General features: G+C 44.3%; 1 protein-coding gene across 5 annotated transcripts in view; it reads right to left on the reverse strand.

The window, feature by feature from the left end:
• The window catches only part of ADAMTS12 (ADAM metallopeptidase with thrombospondin type 1 motif 12), a 424,853-nt gene that overhangs the window by 381,486 nt on the left and 17,236 nt on the right, over window positions 1-26,131 (reverse strand). For all 5 annotated transcript variants that reach the window (XR_010840098.1, XM_059060818.2, XM_067030856.1 and 2 more), the window contains exon 2: window positions 20,776-21,137. Coding sequence is in view for 4 of the 5 variants with exons in the window: in XM_059060818.2 (XP_058916801.1) it covers window positions 20,776-21,137 (362 nt within the window). In the remaining variant the exon portion in view is untranslated. The remainder of the gene's footprint in view (window positions 1-20,775; window positions 21,138-26,131) is intronic.

Raw genomic sequence — 26,131 nt, forward strand, 5'->3', positions numbered from 1 at the left:
ATCACTGCCTTGTCAGCACACACTTCCTACACCCAGAACCCTGCTGAGAAGGAATTATTGAAAGAAACCTCGCTTAAAACTTTTTACCAGAGAACCAGATTTCCTACTGAGCAAGGCCTGCCTTTCAGAAAACGGATTAAGAAGTATAAAAGTTGTTTGCAACAGAGACCAGGATATAAAAACTATCATTTACTAAGAACACTGAAATGCCGCAAATAAATTAGATCAGTGTTTGTGGTTCAGCTTAACATCTCTCATTTTTTTAAAGAATTGTCATGAAAAATCACATTGCATTTTAATTACTCTCCACAACATTGCCACAGAAATGCTCACGTCGAAATTCCCCCGATGCCTCATGTGGATTCACACGGGTGTCTAGACTTCCATGATGAGCAAAGACTGCACACATTTCGAAAATATGAAGCAATGGAGTCATCTTTCGAGAGTCTGAAGGATTAAAGATGTTCAATCACAGGACCTGTGTCAACTACATTGTTTCTTAGACCCCATCAGCCAGACGCAATGGAGTCAAAGGATAAAAAAGAAAAAAATTTAAATAGGAAATGACAGCATCAGAGGAGAAGGCAAGAAAAGAATAAGGGAAGCAGAATGCAAACAAAGAGGATTGTGGAGAACAAAGGTATTAGAGGAGGAGAAGAAACTGGGGAGAGGAGGGAGGGAGAAAGGAAGAAGAAGCGGGGGAAAGATGGCGAGGGAGAGGAGGACTGGGGTGAGGACAGGGGCACAGAAATGTGTAGGAGGAAAACGGAGAGAAGAAGAGCTTACCACAGAATACGGAAGGTCATTTCCTAAGAGAAGATGTGTCCCTAAACCGGACGATTGACTGACACACTTGGAAAGATAGCAAGGTTACAGTAACTTGCCCTTCTTCTGACTGAAAAACAACTGGACGCGGAATGTGCCAATGCTGACGTTAACCTGAAGAGCTACCCCAACTCTGAGGTCAACCTCCCTCAACTGCAGTTCCCTCGTCTATAAAGTGAAGCTCCTACAACAGGTCTTTTCCAACTTGACTCTTCTGTGATTTAAAAAAAGGCAGAACGGGGCTTCCCTGGTGGCGCGGTGGTTGAGAGTCCGCCTGCCGATGCAGGGGACACGGGTTCGTGCCCCGGTCCGGGAAGATCCCACGTGCCGCGGAGCGGCTGGGCCCGTGAGCCGTGGCCGCTGCGCCTGCGCGTCTGGAGCCTGTGCTCTGCCATGGGAGAGGCCGCAACAGTGAGAGGCCCGCGTACTGCAAAAAAAAAAAAAAAAAACAAAAGGCAGAACGGTGCCGAGACTAAGACCACAGGAATAGGAAGTCAGCTGCTTCAATCTCCTCTCGACGTGCGCCCTTTAGAAAGCCACTCAACTTACCTGTGCCTCAGCTTCCTTGCCTAGAAATGGGAGGTGATGATAATATTTATCTGTAGGGTTCTAGCGAAGATTAAATCAGAAGGGAGCCTGGTCAGAAGAGTCAGCTATCTATTGGCAGAGATCTTTTATTCCAAATTTCAAGTATCCACGAATCCATACGGGGGGTGTGGGCTAACCATGTTTTAGATCAGAAGTTTGCTCCCTGCTCTTGTTAGACGTTTTACAGTCATGCTAATGGGCACGTGCTCTTCCCAAGTCTACACATTATTGAGTCACACTGAGGCCAGGTGCTTCCCTTTCTTTAGAGGATCCCAAGCCAGTCTCCCTGATGTGTGGTCGGTCCCCTGGCTCCAACCTTGGGAGGGAACAAGAGAATGGATGTCTGCACTCCATGCTGAGGGAAGCAGACTGGACAGGGGGTTCTTTGGTTGGTTCCTGCTGAGGTCAGGCTTCTCACCTCCTAGGTTTGACTATCTGGCCACTTCAAACCCCCTTCTGCAAATTCTGTGCTCTCCCGCCCCTATCTCAACCATCTTGCTCATTCAGAAAGGTTGTATAAAGCTCTTTACCGAAACACAAGCAGTAAAAACATAATAATTTAGCCCTGCTCCCCTGCTTTTGTCCACCCTTTTATGTTCACTATAAATAAACCACAGTATTTTGCTTGGTACTTTCATGAAATGGGAAGAAGAAAACTCTCCTGCATTTCAATAGGGTCGAATAAAGTGACTAGCTGTGAGGGAGAAAGATAATACAAAACAAAGATGGCTTTGGCATTAAAGAATTCAAAGCTATTTTCCTAAATGTATTTTGATGAAAAGATGATTTTTTTCCAAGCAAACCCCTAATTCCCCATTCACTGACATTCCTTTTCGGATCCTAAGTGGGTAGCATCTGCAGAAAGATGCCAAACTTTGATGAAGGAGTAAGTGCCCTGGAAAGGTGTTACTTAAAGTATTTTCTCTAAAGGTTTACAAAAGCAGTGAGATCCAGGTCTGGGACTCAAAAGATTAGCATGGCCTATATATATATATATATATTTTTTAGCGGTACGCGGGCCTCTCACTGCTGTGGCCTCTCCCGTTGCGGAGCACAGGCTCCGGACGCGCAGGCTCAGCGGCCATGGCTCACGGGCCCAGCCGCTCCGCGGCATGCGGGATCCTCCCGGACCGGGGCATGAACCCGCGTCCCCTGCATTAGCAGGCGGACGCTCAACCAATGCACCACCAGGGAAGCCCAGCATGGTCTATTTTATTCCTTTTTTTTCTTCACCTCTGTCTTTATAAGAGCTTTATTTAAGACATAACAATGCTCATACCCTAGGGTCCCACTGCAGTGTTCAACTTCCTCTCCCCTCATTAGCTGTGAACTGGCAGGTTTCCTACCCTCTCCGTTGCCTCAGTTTCTTCACCTCACCTTTGAACTGATCATGGTTCAGTGTGGCATTTTCAGAGCTCAGGATCAGGGACCCAACAGCCTGGGTGTAATCACCGCTCAGCTGCTTACTAAATGCAGAAACTCAAGCAACTGACTTAACTTCTCTGTGCCTCGGTTTTTTTCTTCTAAAGAGTAGAGATTATCATAGTACCACCTCATAGATTTGTTGTTAAGGTGAAATGAAATAAAGAGGTAGAATAGTGCCTGACACACACACTCAAGTGTGCAAGCTAGTAATAGTCCTAGTAGTAGTAATCACAGTATCAGCTCTCTGCCCAAGACCCCAGGAATGCAGTGGCCTTCCTGCAGCCCTGGTCCTCTGCACACTGAGACTCTGGATCCCCAAGGCCAATCAGCAGGGGTAGGAACGATCTTCAGCCTGCAGACACAGCCTCTGTCCAGTTTCTGATCCAGCCAGTGTATCAGCCTCAAGCCCCCAGCTACCAAGGCCTGTGGTTTAATACAGAGGTTCATGAGGCTAGAAACTTCCATGTCTGCTAATCTGAGCTGCCTCCACGCCCAATCCTGGCATGCTCACCCAGTCTTTGTGGCTGGCCTTCAGCACAGTCTCTTGGTTCATAGGCCAGCACTGGATTTTCACAGGGAACTCCAGACTACTCAGCCAGGCCCTGATACCCACAGCCCTTATCAGTTCCGACCAGGGTTCAGAGGCTCCAGGCACTGCTGGAGCTCCTTCACTTCCTGTCCCCCAAACTCACACTCTCTGCGTCTTCTCTCACCTTCACTTCCACCCTCCCTGTGTTAGCAGAAGGGATCAGATGCTGGTGTCTGGCATCTCCGTGGCCACTGGCAACCTGGCTGCACCCCAAGCCCTTGTACTGAACATGCTCTGCCTGCTCTTGTACATCCTTGCACCTTAGCTGCGCCCCGTGAGCGGGGAGCCGTACATCACCTGCAAGAAGGAGTAGCTGGCCAGCCTCGTGGGCGCCACACTGGCCTCCAGCCTAACCTGCTGCTGCACGCCCAAGGGCGCGCGGAGGAGGAGGTCTGGAGCCTTCTTGAGCCCCGCCCCTACCAGGCCAAGCAGCTCTTTGTCCTTGAAATCTAAGCGAAGATGCGGCAGGGGGACACCTTGGTCCAGGCTAGGGACAGCCCCCAAGTGGCCGCATGTCCCTCAGGGGCCAAGGTTCCACGGGAGCTGGAGCTGCGGAGAGAGGGGCGCAGCCACGAGCAGCGGCTGAAGCGCATCCTCCAGAGGAGGGCCCTGGAGGAGTTACCTGAGACGGACTTCTGCCGTTGTGCTGGCATCATGAAAGCTGCAGCCCGGAGAGCAGGGAACGCAGCAGCGCCGGCCGATCTGCATAGGGGATCTGCGCACGCGCTCTGCGCATGGCCCCTGCGGAGTGTAGGAGGGACGTCGGGTTCAGTTTCAGGCGGGCATCTCCAAGGCAGTGCGATGCGACCTGCACATTAGTGACCTGCTGCAGCCCCGGCGCAGGCCAGACGCCTCCGAGCTCCACACCAGACACTCCCATCCATGCCTGACACCCCTGATCCACGCCCGATGCCCCGTGTCCACGCCCAATACTCCGGCATTGCTTTCTCTCGGCTAGAAAATGTACAAAAGCACAGACACCCTCAAAAAGTCATTATAAAAATCACACCTTTAAAAAGTAAAAAAATAAATAAATAAATAAAATAAAAATTAAAAATTCCCAACTAAGGCAAAGTCGTCTTCTCACTGTGCTCTGAGTCTTGGACCCCGTTATTTCCTCAGGGTCCATGTTTCATCAGCTGTCCTCTCTCTGTATGGTCAACCTCTGGCTCCTGGTGCCTTCTCTCAAGTCTCTCCCAACTTCCAAAAAGAAAAGTCAGTTCACACATAACCCTTTCTTTCTGTCTGTCCATTGACGTGTATTTTTCTTTCCTTCAGGAAGAGTTGCCTACAGTTGGAGATTCATTTCCTCCTACTCACAGTTCTGTGTAATACATTGTGGTTTCTGCCCTCCCCACATCACTGTTCATGCTCTCACCACGACATTCCAGACCCTGACGCCTCTTCATTTTCCTCTTACCCCACCCCCTTCCTGACTCCTTAATCTTCTTACACACCTGGATACCCAGGTGAAGAGAATTAACAACATGCATGCATCAGATAATCCTGTCATGCCCCTTCAACCATCTCTCAGCAATGCTTCTCAAACGCCAGAACAAAAGAATGATGATTTTACTTTGTTAGGACATCTAGGGATATAGGTCCAATAGCTAATTGGACAGGTTCATGTGTGAGTCACAACAGAGAGAAAATATTGGGCAATCCTAAGCACAGAAGTGTAACGTGTTCTCCTCGTGCCCTTTGAACCTCCATCTCCCTTTACTGATTCCCATTCTTCCTTTTTAATGCTTACATAAATTTAAGGGTGCTTTACTTAGGGATATATTTCAAGGTATACAGCTGAATCGATGGTCAAATAGAATTCACTCTGGGGATGGCTCCGGTATAAGTAAACTTACAGGGTTGTACCTACCCACAAAAGGAAGGGTTGACAAAAGCATGTCTCCATCTCGTAAAAGCTTTTTAGAGCAAAAGGAATTAAAACGGGAGTTGTCCACACTGTGATTTTTAAACAGACCTTTCACACTGAAACCAGCATAAAACATACTTAATATCCACAGTGCTTCATAAAGAACTCCAGGGGCAGCTGGAAAAACATGGGGAAATAGGAAGCAGGTATGATGCCAGGACCTGGGGCGGCCAAGCCCTGTAACATTTGGTGGAGAGGCCCTGCGGATGACACATATAAGGACAGAAGACCCCAAGATACCAAGACAGTGGGCCTAACACCAAGAGCCAGGGTAACAGCAAGGTGTGAACGCTAAGGATGGAAGCACAGGCCAGGACAGCTACCAAAGGCACAGCCACACTTGGTGGGCATATAAGAAATACCAAGGAAGAACTGGGAATCCGTAACCAACCCAGCATGGGGTCACAGAATATCTGAATTGGAAAGGTATTTGGTGATCACCGAGACATACATGGTCAAATTACAGACAAGGTGCCCTTCTCTCTCCTTACTCTCTCTCTCTACTCTTCTCTTCCTGAACAATTCAGTTCTAAAGCCCTTAAGTAGGGCAGAGCAAAGGAGGCACCTGCAGGGCTGGGGTAAGGAGGCTGGAGGTGCAGGGAGAGCTGCGGTGGAGCAGGGCAGAATGTCAGTGCCTGAGCAGACTGAAAAGGATACCTGCACTGGAGGGATGCATAATGCATCCATGTTGATGGAGAAGTGGTACAGTGCTGAGTGTCAGAGCCTAAACAAAATGAGGTGACAACCCCACAGGGAGACGGCCTAGCTAGGAAAGCGAAGCCCAGCGGGTTGGCATGAGGCTCAGAGCCCAAGCAGGGTGAGGAGGGCACTCACATGAGGCATCTGGGGGTAGCCAGCATGGAATGGAGGAGGCCAGTTCAGATAACAAGGGCATCTACACAAGAAAGGAGGTGGCCGCAGCAATGAGAGCAATGGGATATGGGTTATAAAGAGGGGGGACTGATCAAATGAGTAAACATGCAAAGAATAATGGGAACCAGTTTTGTCATTGTCAGAGAAGATCGTTTTACAAATTTGGAAAGAGAGAAAACTAGAAGAAATCCTATTGTTGGACTAGAATTGAATGTATTGATGTAAATTCATAATTTTCTATATGTACAGATAGATTAGTAACTATAGATGTGATTGTGTGTTTTGATTGACATACATGTATGCGTGTGGACATACATATTCCATTGAGTGGGCCTGGAACAGCAACACCCAACAGCAGTGAGCACATCTAGTGCCCAGATCTTTGCTTCTACACACCGCTCTTCAGGAGAGGGAGAAAAAGTTCCCTGACGAAATGACTGGTTTTAGGGCTGGGAAAGTACAAGATGAGCCTAGAACATCTTACTGTACCCAAAAACAACAGAGTGCTCAAATAGTGATGGGTCAAGTCAAAAGGACACAGAAGTCAGATTGAAGGACTTCCACTGACCAAACTGAGACAATTGAGCATCACAGTAAATAATGATTTATTAGTATGGACACAAGTTCATACTAATATAAATAAATGAATGGATAAATTGCAAGTCTATGAGAAAGAGAATGTTTACATAGTTTCAAAGTTTTCTTTTCCCCCTAAATATTTATTAATTAGAGAGTAAAAAGACTTTCTCTCTGCTTTCCAGCCACACCCCTTTCTTGCAGTTCCTCCAAGGGGCTTCCTTTGCTCCTTCCTGCCCCATGGCCTGTACACTTGTTCCAGAAATGCTGTCTTCCACCTTTTTCTCCTATCTGTCCTTCAAACTCAGATTAAAAATTATCTTCTCATGGAAGCCTTCTCCAAAATCCGAGACCTCACTGCATCTCTCTTTTATATGCTCCTATAGCATTCACGGCACTTATGAACATCTGAATTATATGTTTACAATTAGTTATCTAATATCTAATACCAACAGCTAGGCACAATGACATCATTCTGATACTGTAGACATTTATTAATGGTAGCAGTAAGATGCTGATATTTGTACTTCTCCATGTAAGCATTCGCTGTGGAACGTTCCCAAGGTGGACATTGACAAAATGCACAGAGGACTAATAGAGAATAGTCACGGGGTCCCTTACTGCACCTAGCTGTCAAACCCAACTCCTTGAAGCAAGCTACAGTCACAGGCTTAAAATGCAGATCTTCTGGCTCCAAGTTCAGAGCTTGGCCCTACTGTGCCACAAGTCTCCAGCTCTGGTCTGGGAATTCCACGGTGCCTAATTTACATACAACTTCTGTCCCCCACAGAGACATTGAGATTTTAAAAGTCTACAGGAAGAATGTTCTTCCTTGTTAAGCAATTGATAGCTTATACTATTCAACCTTTAAAGGAAGTATACAAACGGCCAACAGGTATATGAAAAGATGTTCAACATCATTAATCATCAGGGAAATGCAAATCAAAACCACAATGAGATATCAACTCACACCAGTCAGAATGGCTATTATCAAAAAAAAAAAAAACCTAACAAGGTTGGGGAGAATGTGGAGAAACTGGAACACTTATACGCTGTTGGTGGGAATGGGAAATGGTGCCACTGCTTTGGAAAATAGTATGGCTATTCCTCAAAAAACTTAAAAATAGGACTACCATATGACCCAGCAATCACACTTCTGGGTAGGTATCCAAAAGGAATGAAATCAGGATCTCAAAGAGATATCTGCACTCCCACATGCATTGCAGCATTATTCACAAAAGCAAAAACATGGAAATAACCCAAATGTTCATCAATGGATAATAGACAAAGAAAATGTGATATATATATATGGGGAGAGAGAGAGACACACACACACACATACATGCACACTCACATGCACATGCACACACACACACACACACACACACACACCACCATGGAAATAATATTCAGCCTTTAAAAAGAAGGAAATCCTACCATTTGGGACAACATGGATGGACCCTGAGTGGTAAACGATAGTATGTTAGTGATCGTAAGTACCTTGGCCACAGACTGGTCACAGTGTCAGTGGTCTTGAGTTCTATGAGATCGTGGAAATTGTTCAGCCTTCATTTTACAGACAAGGAGGCTGGAAGCTTGAGGAATTAAGGGACTTGCCTCAGAGCTCCTGAGAGCCAGGAGCAGTCAGACATAAACAGATTTTTCAACTCCAAGTCCAATGTTTTTGATTAATAAAATACTCTTCTTAAACCTACATCACAGTGGACTGGACTAGAGATTGAATTAAAGGGGAAGAAAAGCCCACTTGTCAAACTTGCATCTCTTTATTAAAACAGTTGAATGGAAACAGAATTAAGTAGTAAAAGACTGAATCATTTCCAGAGGAAGGATGTAAAGCATTTATCAGTAGATCTCAAATCCTTTCTTGTAAATTTGTCAAGGCAAATGATATCACAACCTTCCAGAGAGAAAAGAATACCCAGTCAGAAGAGAAACTAGATGAGTGCCTTCTCTCCATCCTCCAAGATCAGATGTGCCCTCCGCTCCAGTGCAATTTCAAACAAATGATGGTCAAGGATGTTTTATATCTTCAGCTGTAACAGCCGCTGTGATTTCATCCATCTTCTGAACCACAGCTTCAGATAAAAGTTGCTTTCTGTAGACATTCTCTATTAGCTATCTCCCTCCCTCCCCCACTCCTAATACACACACACACACACACACACACACACACACACACACACACACACAATCTGCTCCTCTACCTGCAATAAACACCAATTTGTCTGGAAACTCTGCTATAAGCAGCTCATTTCCATAACTTTATCAAGTTATGTAGAGGTTGGAAAAGAGGTAAGAAATTTATATAAATTATATAAGTTAAATAACTTATGTTGTATGTCATATGAGTTAAATGTATATATTTAAAATTATATAGGGCTTCTCTGGTGGCGCAGTGGTTGAGAATCTGCCTGCCGATGCAGGGGACACGGGTTCGTGCCCCGGTCCGGGAAGATCCCACATACCACAGAGCGGCTGGGCCTGTGAGCCACGGCCGCTGAGCCTGCGCGTGTGGAGCCTGTGCTCCGCAACGGGAGAGGCCACAACAGTGAGAGGCCCGCGTAGCACACACACACAAAAAATTATATATAACGTAAGCATAAAATATATAAATTATTTTCAAAGCTAAATATATACATAAGTTTTATAAGTTAAATAAGCCTTATCCAATGAACAGCTTAACCTCATGTGTTCCTTCTGCAGATGTGCTTTAAAAAATTGTAAAAATAACTAAAATACAGCAAAAGCAAGAAAGAGAAAGGAAAGCCAAAGAGAAAGCCCAGAAAACTCACAACTGGGGAGGGTCGGGAGATTGGTCATTAAGAGATAAGTTGAGAATGCTGGAGGATTGAAAAGAGAGAAGTTCAGTGGTAAACTTTAAAAAAAAAAAAGTTTTTTTAATTTGCTAGAAGAAAGGAAGGCTGCTTGGAAGGAAAGTAGTGCTATCTGATGACCCAGTCAGAGACTGGAAGCTGTGCATTTTTTAATTGTATGACTCATTCTTTGGGGCCAAAGCAGAAATCAAGTGAGGAAAAAATTTCCAGAGAAAAATCTGTCTGTAAACAGGGTGGCGGGTGGTCAGGGGAGGGTGGATTGGTGAAGGGGAGAGTCAATGACATGAAATGGGACCGTTTATTATGAACTTCTACAACTGATAAATCTGTTTCTCAGAATAGCTTCCTGTCATCCCAGCCAATTTCACTGCAGAACCATGAAGGAATTGCAGTGCAAATGTGTGGTCTGGAAGTCAAAGAAGCTGGGTCTGGAAGGAAGCACTGGTATAGGAAAGTCACTCTTTTCAAGTGAACTCCTGGATTATCTCAAGCAGGGAAATCAACAAATCCAGCAACATACACCATCGGGGAATCTCAGAAGTTCATTTTTTAATGGGTTTGTTTAGAGGAAGATTTTTCAGTTTTTGACTATTTGTAAAGCCTTAAAAGCAAATAACCAGGTATAATCTCTGAAGAAGGCAAACAGGACAACTGTGGTGTTAACAAATGGTTACAGACAAGTGGAAAGAGAAACATATGCACACTTTCTCTAAGGCCCCAATATATTTAGTCAAGGATATAGAACTTAATGGAAGTAAGGTGGCCAGGCCCAGGAGCAGAGGCTCCTGACAGAACCTGCATTTCTAACAGGCCCCCAGGTGGTGTTCATTCTGCTGGTCCATGGGCCACACATTTAGCTGCAAGGACCCAGCCCACTCAAATAAGAGACCCAAAGGGGCAAAGGATCCCATCTAAGCTTACATCGTTAGTAAGTACTGAGCTTGGACTTGAACTCAGTTCCTGTGACTCCGAAATCCAGTGGGACTGCTCCATGTGAAAAATATGCCATCTCCCCCGACTTAGCTGTGTCTCTCCGACATGGGTTATATGGTGGTTAAGATTAAATCAGTCCTATCACCCTGAAAGATCATCTCCAAAAGTCAAGTTAAAACGTCTTTTTCGGGCTTCCCTGGTGGCGCAGTGGTTGAGGGTCCGCCTGCCGATGCAGGGGACACGGGTTCGTGCCCCGATCCGGGAAGATCCCACGTGCCGCGGAGCGGCTGGGCCCGTGAGCCGTGGCCGCTGAGCCTGCGCGTCCGGAGCCTGTGCTCCGCAAAGGGAGAGGCCACAACAGTGAGAGGCCCGCGTACCGCAAAAAAAAAAAAAACCAAAACGTTTTTTTCAATTACAAAACCTAAAACCCAGGCCTCCTGTTTTCTCATTTTTCAACGTCCTTATTAACATCTGTCAGTCAATGGAGACATTTTTGAAAAGAACCAGATCTTTCTGAAAGCTAATATTTAAGCTCCCTTGACCTATGATTCATGCTGGATCAAAAAAGAAGAGAAATATTAATACATGAACATCTAGTGAGAAACTCCGGACACCTAATCTTCAGTCTCTGTAATGAAAACAGAAATAAGATTCAAAGTAAAGTCTCCAGAGAAGAGAGGAGTAACGTCTCTATGCTGCATTTGTGTGGAAGCGTAAGCCAAGTAATTAGCCTGTTAATAAACAGAGAACATCCAGCCTCTCATCTCCCATCACAGCTGAGGGTCATTCCTCTCCTGGACCATAGGGAGCATCCCTGATTCACAATCAGAGCTTCTTGAACTACTGATTCTTCAAGTCTCTCTCTCACTTTCAATCTGTCAAGCTGGCAACTCACAAAATGAACCCGATGAATTGAAAAATAAGCAAGAAAGACAAAAAGGGAGAGAAGTGGGGGGGGGGGATGCTCATATTTATGAGCCTGTAACACAAAGCATTAATAGTGAGGAATCTCCCGCCTGCTAGAGGCCCCGTTCCAAAGCCTAATGTCTGAGTAAGCATGGGTCTTACCAGGCAACCCCCAAAGGTCAGGGGTCACGGAGAATTCCTGGGCCTGGGAGCAGAGTTAGGAGATACACAGAGCATTTCTTTCCCTCCCCCTGGCGAGGAACAACAAACTCTGACACACAGGCACCTCGCAACTCAAATGAGTGCTTTCTGCAAATAAGCCACCAAGTTCCACATCGGGAAGCAAGGCAAAAAGCCACGCTGAGAAAGTTTTCCCACACAGCTCTGCCAGCGGGTTTCATTCCTCAGCTACATCACCCCAAGCTTCAGCTGAGTTCAAGAACAAGAGGGCAGAAACGGTTGCATTTTTTGATTGTATGTTAAAGGAAGCAGCAGGGCTTTCCATCTGGGCCAAGAACTCAACAGCACTCGAGGGAGTGATATGGTAGAAAGTACATCCCTCTCAATAGAGGCACCATCATAAAGCAGAGACTTTTAAATGTCACTAATCTCATTTGTAGCATTCACATAGCAAAACGCAGAGAACACTTAATTCTTGCATTTTTGGACATCGGAACCTAACAAAATTTAAACTGTTAAAATTATTGTAACAGCCCATCCTAGCAAAAACTGATACCTTGCTGGTTAGAAGCTGGAAAATGATTCCAAAGTTCCATACTGTCCTGCATCCGAAGATTGAATTTCTTTTCAGAGTATCCCTTCCATTTGTTCTGGTGACAAAGATTAAAATTCTATTCACTTCAGTGTGAAGATGGCTAAGCAAAGAAAGAAAAGGATGTCTTCAAACATGACTCTTGGGTATATATTTCAGCAGAAATGTTTCACTGCAGTTTTGGGCTTCTGCATGGGAGCAATGTTTTTTCTCTACACATATTTATAGAAACTGAGCCTTTATGTATCAATAATTGTTTCTTCTTGAGAAGAAACAATTGTGTTTCAGCTTGTGTTCCAGCTCAAGCAGTTGTTCACTAGAGATCAGTAGCAAAGACCCCCGAGTTTCAGGAAATAGAACAGACTTGTTCTTCACCTTGAAGCAAAGGGGAGATTGGGAAAGGCACTCGGTCAGGACTTGCTGCAGCTCAGTGGAAAATGATCTGTTACTAATGCACACCCCCCACCCATCTCTCCACACTGTTATTTGAAACTGAATACCTCAGGCTTTGGGAAACACACTGGCCGTGGATAGTTGTGTTCTCCTGTGATTGTCACTTGGGGGCCACAGAGCCAAGTCCTATGGGAAGGGGGCTCCAGGGCTACTGCAGTAGCACACATTTGTGCAAATTGCAAGAGGGGGCAATTGCAGGGGAGTCAGATGAAATTTTAACAGATGCCCCTCCAGACAGATGAATTTTAAAAGGCACCGCATCTAAGTAGACAAATTACAAAAAGATGCTCCTCTTTGAGCAAAGGGGTTATAAAAATACCCCTTTTCCTCCTGGAGCCAGAACATGGTTCGGCTGGCAGAGCTTGAGATGGATTTCAGCCCCAACTGGTCCCCTGGATGGGGTACCTTTGTAGGGTTTGTAACGCAAAAACTGCCCGGTGGGACCCAGCACCTTTAGGTTGGGTATCCCTCTAAAGAAAGTAGATATTCCTTGAAAGAAACTCCTGGAAAGGAGAGCTAGAAACAAAGATGGGCCTGAGGCTAGGGAAATTTCCTCCTTTCCCAGCAGCCTCATGATTGGGCCCAGGCCTCAGGACAGAACTATGTTTAGGTGCATCCCTTACCCTGGAGATTGCTGTAAGGTGATTCTTGCTACACAACGAAAGCCCAAATGCTTGGTTAGAGATGCTCTTGAAGTTCAGCCTAGGCTCTAAGCATAGCCAAAGTGAGTAGCAGTTTTAGGTTATTATTTGCGTTGTACTTCTCTTCCTTTTACATGTAAACCTTCAAAGAAATCTTGCTGAAAATTACAGTTTGGACTCTGATGTGTTTTACAGAACTAAGGAAAGGCCTGAATGAGACGCAGAAGAGAATAGCAAAGTTGATTGCGGTGTCCCCTTGCCCAAGTCAACATGACGGTGGCAGTCACCATGCTTGTAGAGTGATAGACCCAGGAGGATCTTGTAGCAGAGGTAACATCACCCAGCCATGATGGGGAGCCAGCACCGTGGGAACCCATCAGAAGTGGCTCAGGGAACATTTAAGCAGACTGCATTGTGGAGTTCAATACATGGCATTCAAGCCATTGCTTGGGTAGCTGAGGAACTATAATCTCATTGTGTAGCCACAGACTGGGAGGGTCTACAGAAACTTGGAGCAGTATAAAGGCTAAATACTGAAATAAGCACATCCATTCAACCACTATTTACTGAGTGTTTATTATGAAACATAGCTTAACATGTGCAAACAAGACAGGGTGAAAGGAAGAAAAGTTAAGCAAAAAAGAGAAGAAAATATCAGGTATTGTAGATTTTTTAAAAACTAAAATAGGCAATGTGATAGAATACCGGAGGAGTGTAGACTTTGTGTAGTCAGGGAAGACCGCAAGATGGGATCTGAAAGACAGAGAAGGAGCAGCTATGTAGAAATCCGAGAGAAGAGTGTTCTAGGCAGAGGAAACCGTCCATGCAAAGACAATGAAGCCAGAGTGTGCCTGATACTTTGAAAAACAGAGCGAAGGTCAGTGTGGCTAGAGGACTCTGCAGGAGGGCAACATGGTGGGAGAGGGGTTCAGGGAGGTGGGCCCCCCAGATCAGAGGGAAGCTTTGGAAGCCCCTCAGGGCAAGTTATTTGGATTTTCTTGAGGGAGGGAGGACCAAGCATCATGGACTTAAAGCCAGTAGATGATTTTAAGCAGAAGAATGCACTGCTCTATAAATGTGTTTAGAAATCCAGTCTTGTCACTCTGCGAGTAATGGCTTGTAGGGAGTTAAGGGAAGAAGCAGAGGAGCCACTTGGGAGGTTAATGCAATGGTCCAGAGGAGAGAGAATGGTGACTAGGACTAGGGACGGTTTCTCAGCCTCAGAACAATTGACATTTTGGACCATATAATCCTTTGTTGTGGGGCTGTTCTGTGCATTATAGGAAGTTTAGTAGCATCCTTGGCCTCACTAGATGCCAGATGCAATCCTCCCCTCCCCCAGTGGTGACAACCCAAAATGTCTCCAGACATTGCCAAATGTCACTTGGCGGGCACAACCAGCCCTGCTGAGAATTTCTGGACTAGTGGGTTAGCTGTGGAAGTGACAAGAGTGGTAAATTCTGAATATATTGATATTTTGAAGGAAGAGCTGATAGGACTTGCTGATAAGAATAGATACAGAGTGTGAGAAAAAGAGATGAGTCAATGATAGAATAATTCCATGGGTTTTTGACCTGGGCAACAGGGAGAATGGAGTCACCATGTACAGCAATGGGGAAGAGTGTGGGAGCAGGGAATTGAGGGTGTTGCTTTGAACATGTTAAATCTGAGATTCCTGTTAGGCATGTGGAAATGGAAAATAGACAGTTGAAGTTCCAAGAAATGTCAGAGTTAGATACACAAGTGTAGCAGTTAGTCACATACATATACATATACAGAGATAGAGAGAGAGGATATAGATGATAGACAGACAATTAGATGATTAGATTGATAGATATAATGATAGATAGATAGATAGATAGATAGATAGATAGATAGATAGATAGATTGCAAAGGGCATGTTGGAATAAAAACAGTCACTAAAAAGAAGATTCTTTCCTCAACTTTCCAGATAGGTTGCACATTTAGAAGCTTATAAAAGGGCAGTCAAATTAAAAGGGCACTGAAGTCCTTCAGACTGAAAAGAAATCATAGATCATACTACTGAGGCATAGACACTTATGTTACACCAGGACACTCTTCTCCAAGCATGCCCTAAATCAATGAGCCAAATCTCACCTATGAATAAAATGTGGTCAGCCCCCGTCTTTCTGTGATGGGGAGACAGTGAGGCTCAGCACAGAAGAAATTGCTATCATTCTACCAGACTACTTTAGAATCAGGAAACTTTCCAAAACAGAATATTTCAAGAATTAATATGACTGAACAAACCAGGGGAACAAATTTGCAAAAATGGTTCACTATTTTTTTTCCCAAATAAATTATCTGACCCAGAGGGGAAAAAAAGGCAACTGTTGGAGTCTATTTAAGAGACTTATTCTCTACCCACACTAACTACCCTATGGGTGGGATGGGTCTACTGTCCCACAAGGACAGCCCACCCAATAGGTGATATTATAAGGGTGATGGGCTGGAAGATTTCCTGTGAGAAATACCATCAGAGTGGGATTTAGAATTCCTCCCAAGAAGGCTATATAACTCTCACCTTGGGAAAGAGGGAGGACCAAGCATCGTGGACCTTTCAGTTCCACCAGTCAACCTAGATAGGTCTCATGGGCAGAATTGGAAGAGACCTACCATGTTCATGGATTGGAAGACTAACATAGTAAATGTCAATTTCCCCAAATTAATATATAGGTTTAATATAATTCCTGTCAAAAAAAATCCCAGCAATTTTTTATCGTCAGATTATTCTAAAATTTATATGGAAAGGAAAAGAAGTTAGAATTACTAAAACAATTCTGAAAAAGAAGAATAAAATGGGAGCGATCAGTTTACTTGATTTCAATACTGATTTTAAAGCAATAGTGATGAAGCCATAGGAATGAAAATTCTATAGGTAGACTAGAACATAAAACTCAGAAATAGACTCACAGAAATATGTCCAACTGATTTTTGACAAGTGCAGAAGCAATTCAATTAGAGGGAAGGTAGCCTTTTAAAATATGGTGCTAGAGCAATCAGACATCCATAGGCAAAAAAAAAGAGAAGAAAAAGGAGGGAGGAAGGAAAGAAGGAGGGAAGGAAGGATGGAAGGGAGGGAGGGAGGGAGGAAGAAAGGGAATGAACCTTACCTAAGTCTCACACTTTAAACAAAAATTAACTCAAAATGATCATGAACTTAAATATAAAATGGAAATATAAGGAGAGAATGGAGGCAGGAAGGAAATGAGTGTGCCTAAAAGGACAACGTGAGTGATTGTTTTGATGGTAATGTTGGGCATCTTGACCTTATCAATGTCAGATCCTGTCTATGATATTACATACTAATTTTGCAAGATGTTACCATTGTGGGGGAAGGGGACCTCTCTGTATTGGTTCTTACAACGGCATATGAAACTACAACTATCTCAAGATAAAAAGTTTAACTCTGAAAAAACTAAAAATAACACCTTTTCAACATTTTAATCCATAGTTGAGCTTGAAACAAGACAGGAAATCTCAATAGGCCCAAAGGGAAAGCGAAAGAGAGTTGAGTAGGAGTTGAAGTTGAATAACCCTGCTATTCAGGTTAGGGGTCAGCCTTCAACTCCTCAGCAGGGCCTGGAATTGAGGCTAGGGTTTAGGATGGAGCCAAGAACTGTATTCACTTTAATAAAGACTGAGCTGAGAAATACTGTGCCTGACTGTGACTAAAAATTAAAAAGAAATTGCAAAGCTCCCAGTATTCTATTCCCAAGCCTGGAATAATGCAAAACAGTATGAAATCTCCCTTAGAGAAAACAAGATGGAAGTAGGGAGAAATTGAGGGCAATGGTCCTCAACCCCGGCTGCACGCTAGAATCCCCTGGGGTGAGCTGTTACTTTAGAGCAATATTGGCTAATACTGCTAATTAATACCCACTCGCACTAATCCAGTGATTGGCAACACCTAATGCACATCAGAATCTCCTAGAGAGCTTTTAAAAATACTGATGCCGGGCTTCCCTGGTGGCGCAGTGGTTGAGAGTCCGCCTGCCGGTGCAGGGGACACGGGTTCGCGCCCCAGTCCGGGAGGATCCCACATGCCGCGGAGCGGCTGGGCCCGTGAGCCATGGCCGCTGAGCCTGCGTGTCCGGAGCCTGTGCTCTGCTCCGCAATGGGAGAGGCCACAGCAGTGAGAGGCCCGCGTACCTCAAAAAAAAAAAAAAAAAAAAAAAAAAATACTGATGCCTGGGCTCCACCCCCACTGACCAGTCAAATCAGAGCATCTGGAAGATGGGGTTGTGGCATGGGTACTTTTTTAAAGCTCCTTAGGTACTACTATACAGCACAGGGAATAACTATTCAGTAACTTGTAATAATCTATAATGAAAAATAATCTGAAATATATATATATATATATATATATATATATATATAAAACTGAATCACTTTGCTGTACACCTGAAATTAACACAGTATTGTAAATCAACTATATTTCAATTAAAAAAACAAAAAAACTCCTTAGTTGATCTAATGTTCAGCCTGGGTTAAGAATGACTGCCCTAGTCCAGGCCTTCTCAGCCTTCAGGGAGCCCCAGACTCTCCTGAAGAGGTCATTGAATCAAAGCTTTCAAATAAAGCAGTTAACAGACACCAAAAGTAGATTTGAGGCTCCCAAGGAGGAGGGGAGATGGCAGGATTGGAGAGTGACTGCTAAGGGGTTTCTTTGGGGGGCTAATGAGAATGTTCTAAAATCTATTGTGGTGATGGCTGCACAACCCTGTGACTATATTTAAAGCCATTGGATTGTATACTTTAAGTGTGTAAATTGTATGTATGTGAATTACATCTCAGTAAAGCTGTTAAAACACACTCACATAGGTTTCTGCCCACCGCCAGAGATTCTGATGCATTGGTTCTGAAGTGGAGCCCATGAATTTGCCTTTTTAATGAAATCCCAGGTGATGCTGATTCTGTGAAGTCACAGACCAAACTGCTCTAGGCCACAGAAAGGCAATGGTATTTAAACTTTCTAGGATTTTATGAGCACGATAACGGTTTATGAATGGTTAATGCTTAATGACTATAGGTGGGTTCCCCCATCAGTGTTCTCTGGAGCAGTGTGGCTTTTGCACGTTTGTTTTGTGGATCACTTCACTCCTATGTGCCTGTCCTTCTAGAACAAGGGCTCTTTCTTCTGTTACCCTAGTCGTAGAGGATCAGGTGACACTGATGCTTCCAGGGTTGTCTCATAGAAATGAAAGCTGAAATTGCAAAGGGAAAATGTGATATGAACCCAGAGGAAACCCAGAGGATTAGGACCATGGAGCCAGGAGATATCCCCTGGTTCAACCAAGCACTGTATGAGACCCTGGGAGAAGAAGAAAAGAATAGGGCATCTTTTTTTATTTTGTGTCATTTAGGAAATGATAAATAGCTACGTATGGAAATCTAGATTTACCAAAAAAAGGCAAAGCAAGACTTTCCACTTATAGTACAAAATGATACATCCCCAGAGGTCCTTCAGAATATTGAACTTTCTTGGTACCTTTAAACTGATGTACAATGTTTTACATTAATTTTCCCACAGTTTTCAAGCAAAGCCAAACTAGACAGGTACAGGATAAACAGACTCTTAAATTATGAAGATCAGGATTCTCATCAAACTGGCAGTAAGGATGGGAGGATTTGAGATGAGCACTTCCTGTAGGAATGTGAATGCCAGTAGTGGTTTTGCCCGGCAAAACAACCCCGGTCAGACCTCCCTGGTGGCGCAGTGGTTAAGAATCCACCTGCCAATGTAGGGGACACGGTTCAAACCCTGGTCTGGGAAGATCCCACATGCTGCGGAGCAACTAAGCCCGTGCACCACAACTACTGAGCCTGCGCTCTAGAGCCCGCGAGCCACAACTACCGAAGACCACACGCCTGGAGCCCGTGCTCCGCAACGAGAGAAGCCGCCGCAATGAGAAGCCCGCGCACCGCAACGAAGAGTAGCCCCTGCTCACCGCAACTAGAGAAAGCCCGCGCGCAGCAACAGACCCAACGCAGCTAAAAATAAACAAACAAACAAATAAATAAATTGATTTTAAAAACAGCCCAGGTACAGGTGCCAAGGCCGATACCCAAGTCTCTGCCGTAACTGTCCCCAGGACTCCGGAGGCTTTCCGCCCGCAGTCAGTCCCTAAGTACCCTTGGTTAGTGCTGGTGCCTGCCTCCTACTCCAGCATGACAAAACCTCAACGTAAGTCCTAGGCATTGTTCGCCATGCAGCTGCCAGTGGGGCTGTCACTGTTGTCACTGCTAGAAGTCAGGGGGAACAAAGGGACCACTTTTTTTTTAAGGTTTAAATTTTGAAAAACAAGCTTGGTCACATTTTGAGATGCAGCACAGAACAGCTGAAAGACTCGGGCGCAAATTAACAACAGCACGGTAAAGATATTCCACATCGCCAAGCTGCATCATCTGTTAAAACATAGCTAAACTGGTGGCGGGGCGGGGGGACATTGTACAGAGGGCAATGTGCATAAATCATATAATAAGCCACACATTCCAGTGCCTGGCATATTAGAAATATAAATAATAAAAATAGCAGCCAATATTCATTGAGTGTCTATTATTTACTAAATACTCTTCTAAGATTTATATATATATGAACTCATTTCATTTTCACAGTACTCTATGACAGGGGTCAGCAGACTTTTTCTGCAAAGACCAGATGGCAAATATATGGGGCCTCGTGGCCCCACACGGTCCCTATCCTGACCACTCAGCTCTGCTGTTGTAGGTCAAAAGCAGCCGTAGACAATATAAACACATGGGCATATCTGTGTTTCAATAAAATTTTATTTCTAAAAACAAGAGGTGGTCCAGATTTGGCCTGTGGGCTGTAGTTTGCCAACCCCTGCTCTGTGAGTTGGGTGCTATCATTATCTCCACTTTACAGAGGAGAAAACGGAGGCACAGAGGAATCAACTGACAGCCCAAGGGCCCACATGAAATCTGATTATAAACTACCCACAGTCAACGATTAGATCATAGCAGCTGCTGCCATCACCATCCCATCTGTAAGCCCCGCACTCAGAAGGGGCTGGCCAGCCAGTCCGGATCCAGGTCTTCCTAACTCAAAAGGGGCTGGCCAGCCAGTCAGTCACCAGCACGCTCAGAGCTGCCTCAGAGGTTGAAGGGCCACCTCCAATCCCCTCCTCTTCTTGCCCTGATATTCCTGGTTGAAGTTCTTCCTGGACCCTCAATGTCCTTATTCCCCGTACCACCCAGACTGATTTTAATTTTATGCATTTTCTCCCCGGCCTGTTTGGAAGCCCGGACCATACACATCCCAAGTGCTCAATTCCTCTGTGTTAAATGCATCTACGAACCCACTGGCAGTGGGTGTGCAGGCCACAACAGTCAGGGACTGAGGGCAGAGAAGTAAGGGGACTCACCAGTCCATGGCAGGCACTGAGGGCTGCAGTCCCAACCCTGGTGCCTTGCTGCTGAACTGTGCCCCTGAGATGGCAGGGGGGACCCGAGGAAGCCTCCATCTTCACATGGGAGAGGTTCCCATATCTCCTCTCCACGATGTAGCTTTTGGAAAGTAATCCCTGATTGACCGTCAAGTTAAAAAACAGGTCCTTCTCCTCATGGGAAATTCTATAGTACACCCGGTCCTCTGGGCCATCCAAATCTCTCTTCCTCCTGCTGCTGGTGACAGGATGGTGCAAGCCATAAGACAGAAAATGCCCGCTCGCGTCAACTCGGACAGGAGCCACCACGTGGTATTCTGGCAGGGCCTTGACAAAATGCTCTGGAAAAAAAGGAGACACAGAATAAGCCTAAGAGATCCCTGCTGAGGCTGTGGCAAGACAAATGCACCTTGTTTGGAACTTAGATTTTATCCTGTTGATTGCAAAATCCCACTGTTGAAGTGTAGAGATCGTTTCCACCATACAAACACCATCAATATCAAATTCCCCGAACAACACAAATTTACCCAGGGCTCTCTCGTAGATGACAGGTGGCTGTCTGAGCTGACACCAAGACATAGCTCTGGATGTCAGATGTTTTACTGGAGACAAACTAAGACAAGAATTAATTCATGAGGAATATGGTTAGGAAAGGGGCAAGATCATTATGACAAACAGGAACATTTCAGATCTAAAGTTCATTAATACAAATCACAGGGCTTCACTGTTTATTATAAGGAGCGTAAATGCCTCTGGAATTTCCAGTTAAGTCACGTTGGAGGAAAAATGCAAAAGCACAGTGAACTCATCATGTACGCTCTGACAAACCTTGCACAGTTACAGCACAAGTGTTCTGTAATGTAGCAATGAGTACTTAAAAGAACTTGGGTGTTTCTTTTTTATTTTTATAAAATATACAACATAAAATGGTAAGGGAATGTATTAGGATCAGAGGCATGGGGTCAAAATATGAAAATTTCCACTTTAAAAATGCAAAACACGCACACTTCTTCCTCTCTTCCACACACGACAACACAAACAACTTTTGACTTCCTCAAATAGAAACCCCCCATCACTGCCTCTTCATTTTCCTGTTTGAGAATAACAAGGAATCTAACTAGTAAGGAGTAAGCATCAGGCTCTGGATTACAGACTACTTAAAGCAAACCATTAACCACTTATGCAGATAAACTAATCTTTTGCATCAGGCAAAAAAAAAAAAAAAAAAGAGGGAAGGAAAGAAAGAAGAAAGCAAAAGGGGAAGGAGAGGGAGAAGGAGAGAGAGAAAGGGGAAAAAAATTCTACTTTTTTCTACTTTTCTATTTCCACCTCCCAGCTGTACCTCTTGCACTTTGTAACTTGTGTTACTTTGTTCAAGTTACCTCCCCAACTACAATGTTTTTCACACTCTCTATCAAAATCTTATTTTTAACATAACCTTATGCTTATTTTTTTAAGTCCCAACTCAAATTCTCCCTCTTCTTTCTCCTAATGTCCTTGCTTAAAGTTCTTTCTCCCTCCCCTGAACCCCCATGTCCTTACTTTCTGTAGCTCCCAGAACAGCCCAATTTTACAAAGCCTTTTGTTTATTATATTATTTATTCCCAAACCCTTTAGAGGCCAGAATCTTGCACATCACAGGTACCCAATTCATTTGTGTGGATGTAGCAGTGAACACATTTGTAGCTGGCTAATCAAAAGAACTGGACTTGATAGGGTACAATTATAAAAGAGTTTTTTTGCAGACAACTGCCTTCAAACACACTTGTTGTTCATCTGTGCCTTGGACGAAATATAGGACAGACAACATCAAAAAACAACCCAATTAAAAAAACGGGCAGAGGACCTGAACAGACATTTTTCCAAAGAAGTCATACAGATGGCCAACAGGCACGTTAAAAGATGCTCAACATCACTAATCATTGGGGAAATGCAAATCAAAACTACAGTGAGATATCACCTCACACCTATCAGAACGCCTATCATCAGAAAGACAACAAATAACAACTGTTGGCAAGGATGTGTAGAAAAGGCAACCCTTGTACAATGTTGGGGGTAATGTAAGTTGCTGCAGACCCTATGGGAAACAGTACGGCAGTTCCTCAAAAAACTAAAAATAGAACTACCATATGATCCAGCAATTCCACTTTTGGGTATTTCTCCAAAGGAAACAAAAGCACTAATTCAAAAACATATATGCACCCCAATGTTCATAGCAGCATTATTTACAACAGCCAAGATATGGAAGCAACATAAGTGTCTATCAATAGATGAATGGATAAGGAAGATGTGACATATATAGACAATGGAATATTACTCAGCCATAAAATATTACTAGGCATAAAAAAGAATGAAATCTCACCATTTGCAACAACATGGATGAACCTAGAAGGTATAATACTAAGTGAAATAAGAGAAAGATAAATACCCTATGATCTCACTTATATATGGTATCTAAAAAACAAAACAAATGAACAAACTTAACAGAACAGACTCATAGATACAGAGAATAAACAGGTGGTTGCCAAAGGGGAAGGGGTAGGGGGATGAGTGAAATAGATGAGGGAGATTAAGAGGTACAAACTTCCAGTTACCAAATGAGTTATGGGGATGAAATATACAGTGTGGGGAAGATACTCAATAATATTGTCATGGGGAAACCTTCAAGATGACGGAGGACTAAGACATGGAAATCACCTTCCTCCCCACAAATACATCAGAAATACATCTACATGTGGAACAACTCCTACAGAACACCTACTGAATGCTGGCAGAAGACCTCAGACTTCTCCAAAGGCAAGAAACTCCCCATGTACCTGAGTAGGGCAAAAGAAAAAAGAAAAAACAGAGACAAAATAATTGGGATGGGACCTGCACTTCTGGGAAGGAGCTGTGAAGGAGGAAGTGTTTTCCACACACTAGGAAGCCCCTTCACTGGTGGAAATGGGGTGTGGGCAGGCGGGAAGCTTCGGAGCCATGGAGGAGAGTGCAGCAATGGGGGTGCAGAGGGCAAAGTGGAGAGATTCCCGCACAGAGGATCAGTGCTGACCAGCACTGACCAGGCCAAGAGGCTTGTTGGCTCACCCACTGGGGCAGGTGGGGGCTGGGAGCCAAGGTTCGGGCTTCGGAGGTCAAATACCAGGGAGAGGATTGGGGTTGGCTGCGTGAACACAGCCTGAAGGGGCTAGTGTGCCACAACTAGCCGGGAGGGAGTCTGGGAAGATGTCTGGAGCTGCCGAAGAGGCAAGAGACCATTGTTTTGGGGTGCACGAAGAGAGGGGATTCAGAGCACCACCTAAACGAGCTCCAGAGACCGGCACGATCTGTGGCTATCAGTGCAGACCCCAGAGACGGGCATGACATGCTAAGGCTGCTGCTGAAGTCACCAAGAAGCCTGTGTGCAAGCACAGGTCACTATCCACACCTCTCCTCCGGGAAGCCTGTGCAGCCCACCACTGCCAGGGTCCCGTGATACAGGGACAGCCTCCCAGGGAGAACACACAGCACGCCTCAGGCTGTTGCAATGTCATGCTGGTCTCTGCTGCTGCAGGCTCACCCCACATCCGTACCTGTCCCTCCCCCCGGCCTGAGTGAGCCAGAGCCCCCTAATCAGCTGCTTCTTTAACCCTGTCCTGTCTGGGCGAAAAACAGATGCCTCAGGCGACCTACACACAGAGGCAGGGCCATTTCCAAAGCTGAACCCCAGGAGATGTGCAAACAAAGAAGAGAAAGGGAAATCTCTCCCAGCAGCCTCAGGAGCAGCGGATTAATCTCCACAGTCAAGTTAATGCACCCGGCATCTGTGGAATACCTGAATAGACAATGAAACATCCCAAAATTGAGGAGGTGGACTTTGGGAGCAACTGTAGACTTGGCATTTGCTTTCTGCATCTAATTTGTTTCTGGATTTATGTTTAACTTAGTTTAGTATTTAGAGCTTATTGTCATTGGTAGATTTGTTTATTGATTAGGTTTCTCTCTTGCCTTTTTTTTTTTTGTAAAGATATATAATTTAATTTATTCCCCTTTTTCCCTTTTTGTGACTGTGTATGTGTAAGTTTCTTGGTATGATTTTGTCTGTATAGCTTTGCTTTCACCATTTCTCCTAGCGTCCTGTCTGTCCTATTTTTACTTTTAATATAGTTTTTAGTGCTTATTATCTTTGGTGGATTTGTTTTTTGGTTTGGTTGCTCTGTTCATTCTTTCTTTTACTTTTTTGTTCTTTTTTTATTACTTTAAAAATGTTTTTTAACTTTTAATAATTTTTTATTATTTTTTTTCTTTCCTTTTTTCTTTTCTTCTCCCTTTTTTTCTGAGCCGTGTGGCTGACAGAGTGTTAGTGCTCCAGCTGGGTGTCAAGCCTGTGCCTCTGAGTGGGAGAGCCGAGTTCCAGACATAGGTCCACCAGAGAACTCCCAGATCCATGTAATATCAAACAGCAAGAACTCTCCTAGATATCTCCATCTCAACGCTAAGACCCACCTCCAGTCAATAACCAGCAAGCTACAGTGCTGGACACCCTATGCCAAACAACTAGCAAGAGAGGAACACACACCACCCATTAACAGAGAGGCTGCCTAAAATCATAATAAGGTCACAGACACCCCAAAACACAACACCGAATGTGGTCCTGCAAGAGAGACAAGATCCAGCCTCATCCACCAGAACACAGGCACCAGTCCCCTCCACCAGGAAGCCTACACAACCCACTGAAACAACCTTAGCCACTGCGGGCAGACACCAAAAACAACAGGAACTATGAACTTGCAGCCTGTGAAAAGGAGACCCCAAACACGGTAAGTTAAGCAAAATGAGAAGATAGAGAAACACACAGCAGATGAAGGAGCAAAGTAAAAAGCCACCAGACCAAACAAATGAAGAGGAAATTGGCAGTCTACCTAAAAAGGAATTCAGAGTAATGATAGTAAAGATGATTGAAAATCTTGGAAATAGAATGGAGAAAACACAAGAAACGTTTAACAAGGACCTAGAAAACTAAAGAGCAAACAAACAATGATGAACAAAACCATAAATGAAATTAAAAATTCTCTAGAAGGAATCAATAGCAGAATAACTGAGGCAGAAGAATGGATAAGTGACCTGCAAGATAAAATAGTGGAAATAACTACCACAGAGCAGAATAAAGAAAAAAGAATGAAAAGAATTGAGGACAGTCTCAGAGACCTCTGGGACAACATTAAACACACCAACATTTGAATTACAGGGGTCCCAGAAGGTGAAGAGAAAAAGAAAGGGACTGAGAAAATATTTGGAGAGATTGTAGTTGAAAACTTCCCTAATATGGGAAAGGAAATAATCAATCAACTCCAGGAAG

This window comes from Kogia breviceps, chromosome 4 (assembly GCF_026419965.1).
Source record: "Kogia breviceps isolate mKogBre1 chromosome 4, mKogBre1 haplotype 1, whole genome shotgun sequence".
Lineage (NCBI taxonomy): Eukaryota > Metazoa > Chordata > Mammalia > Artiodactyla > Physeteridae > Kogia > Kogia breviceps.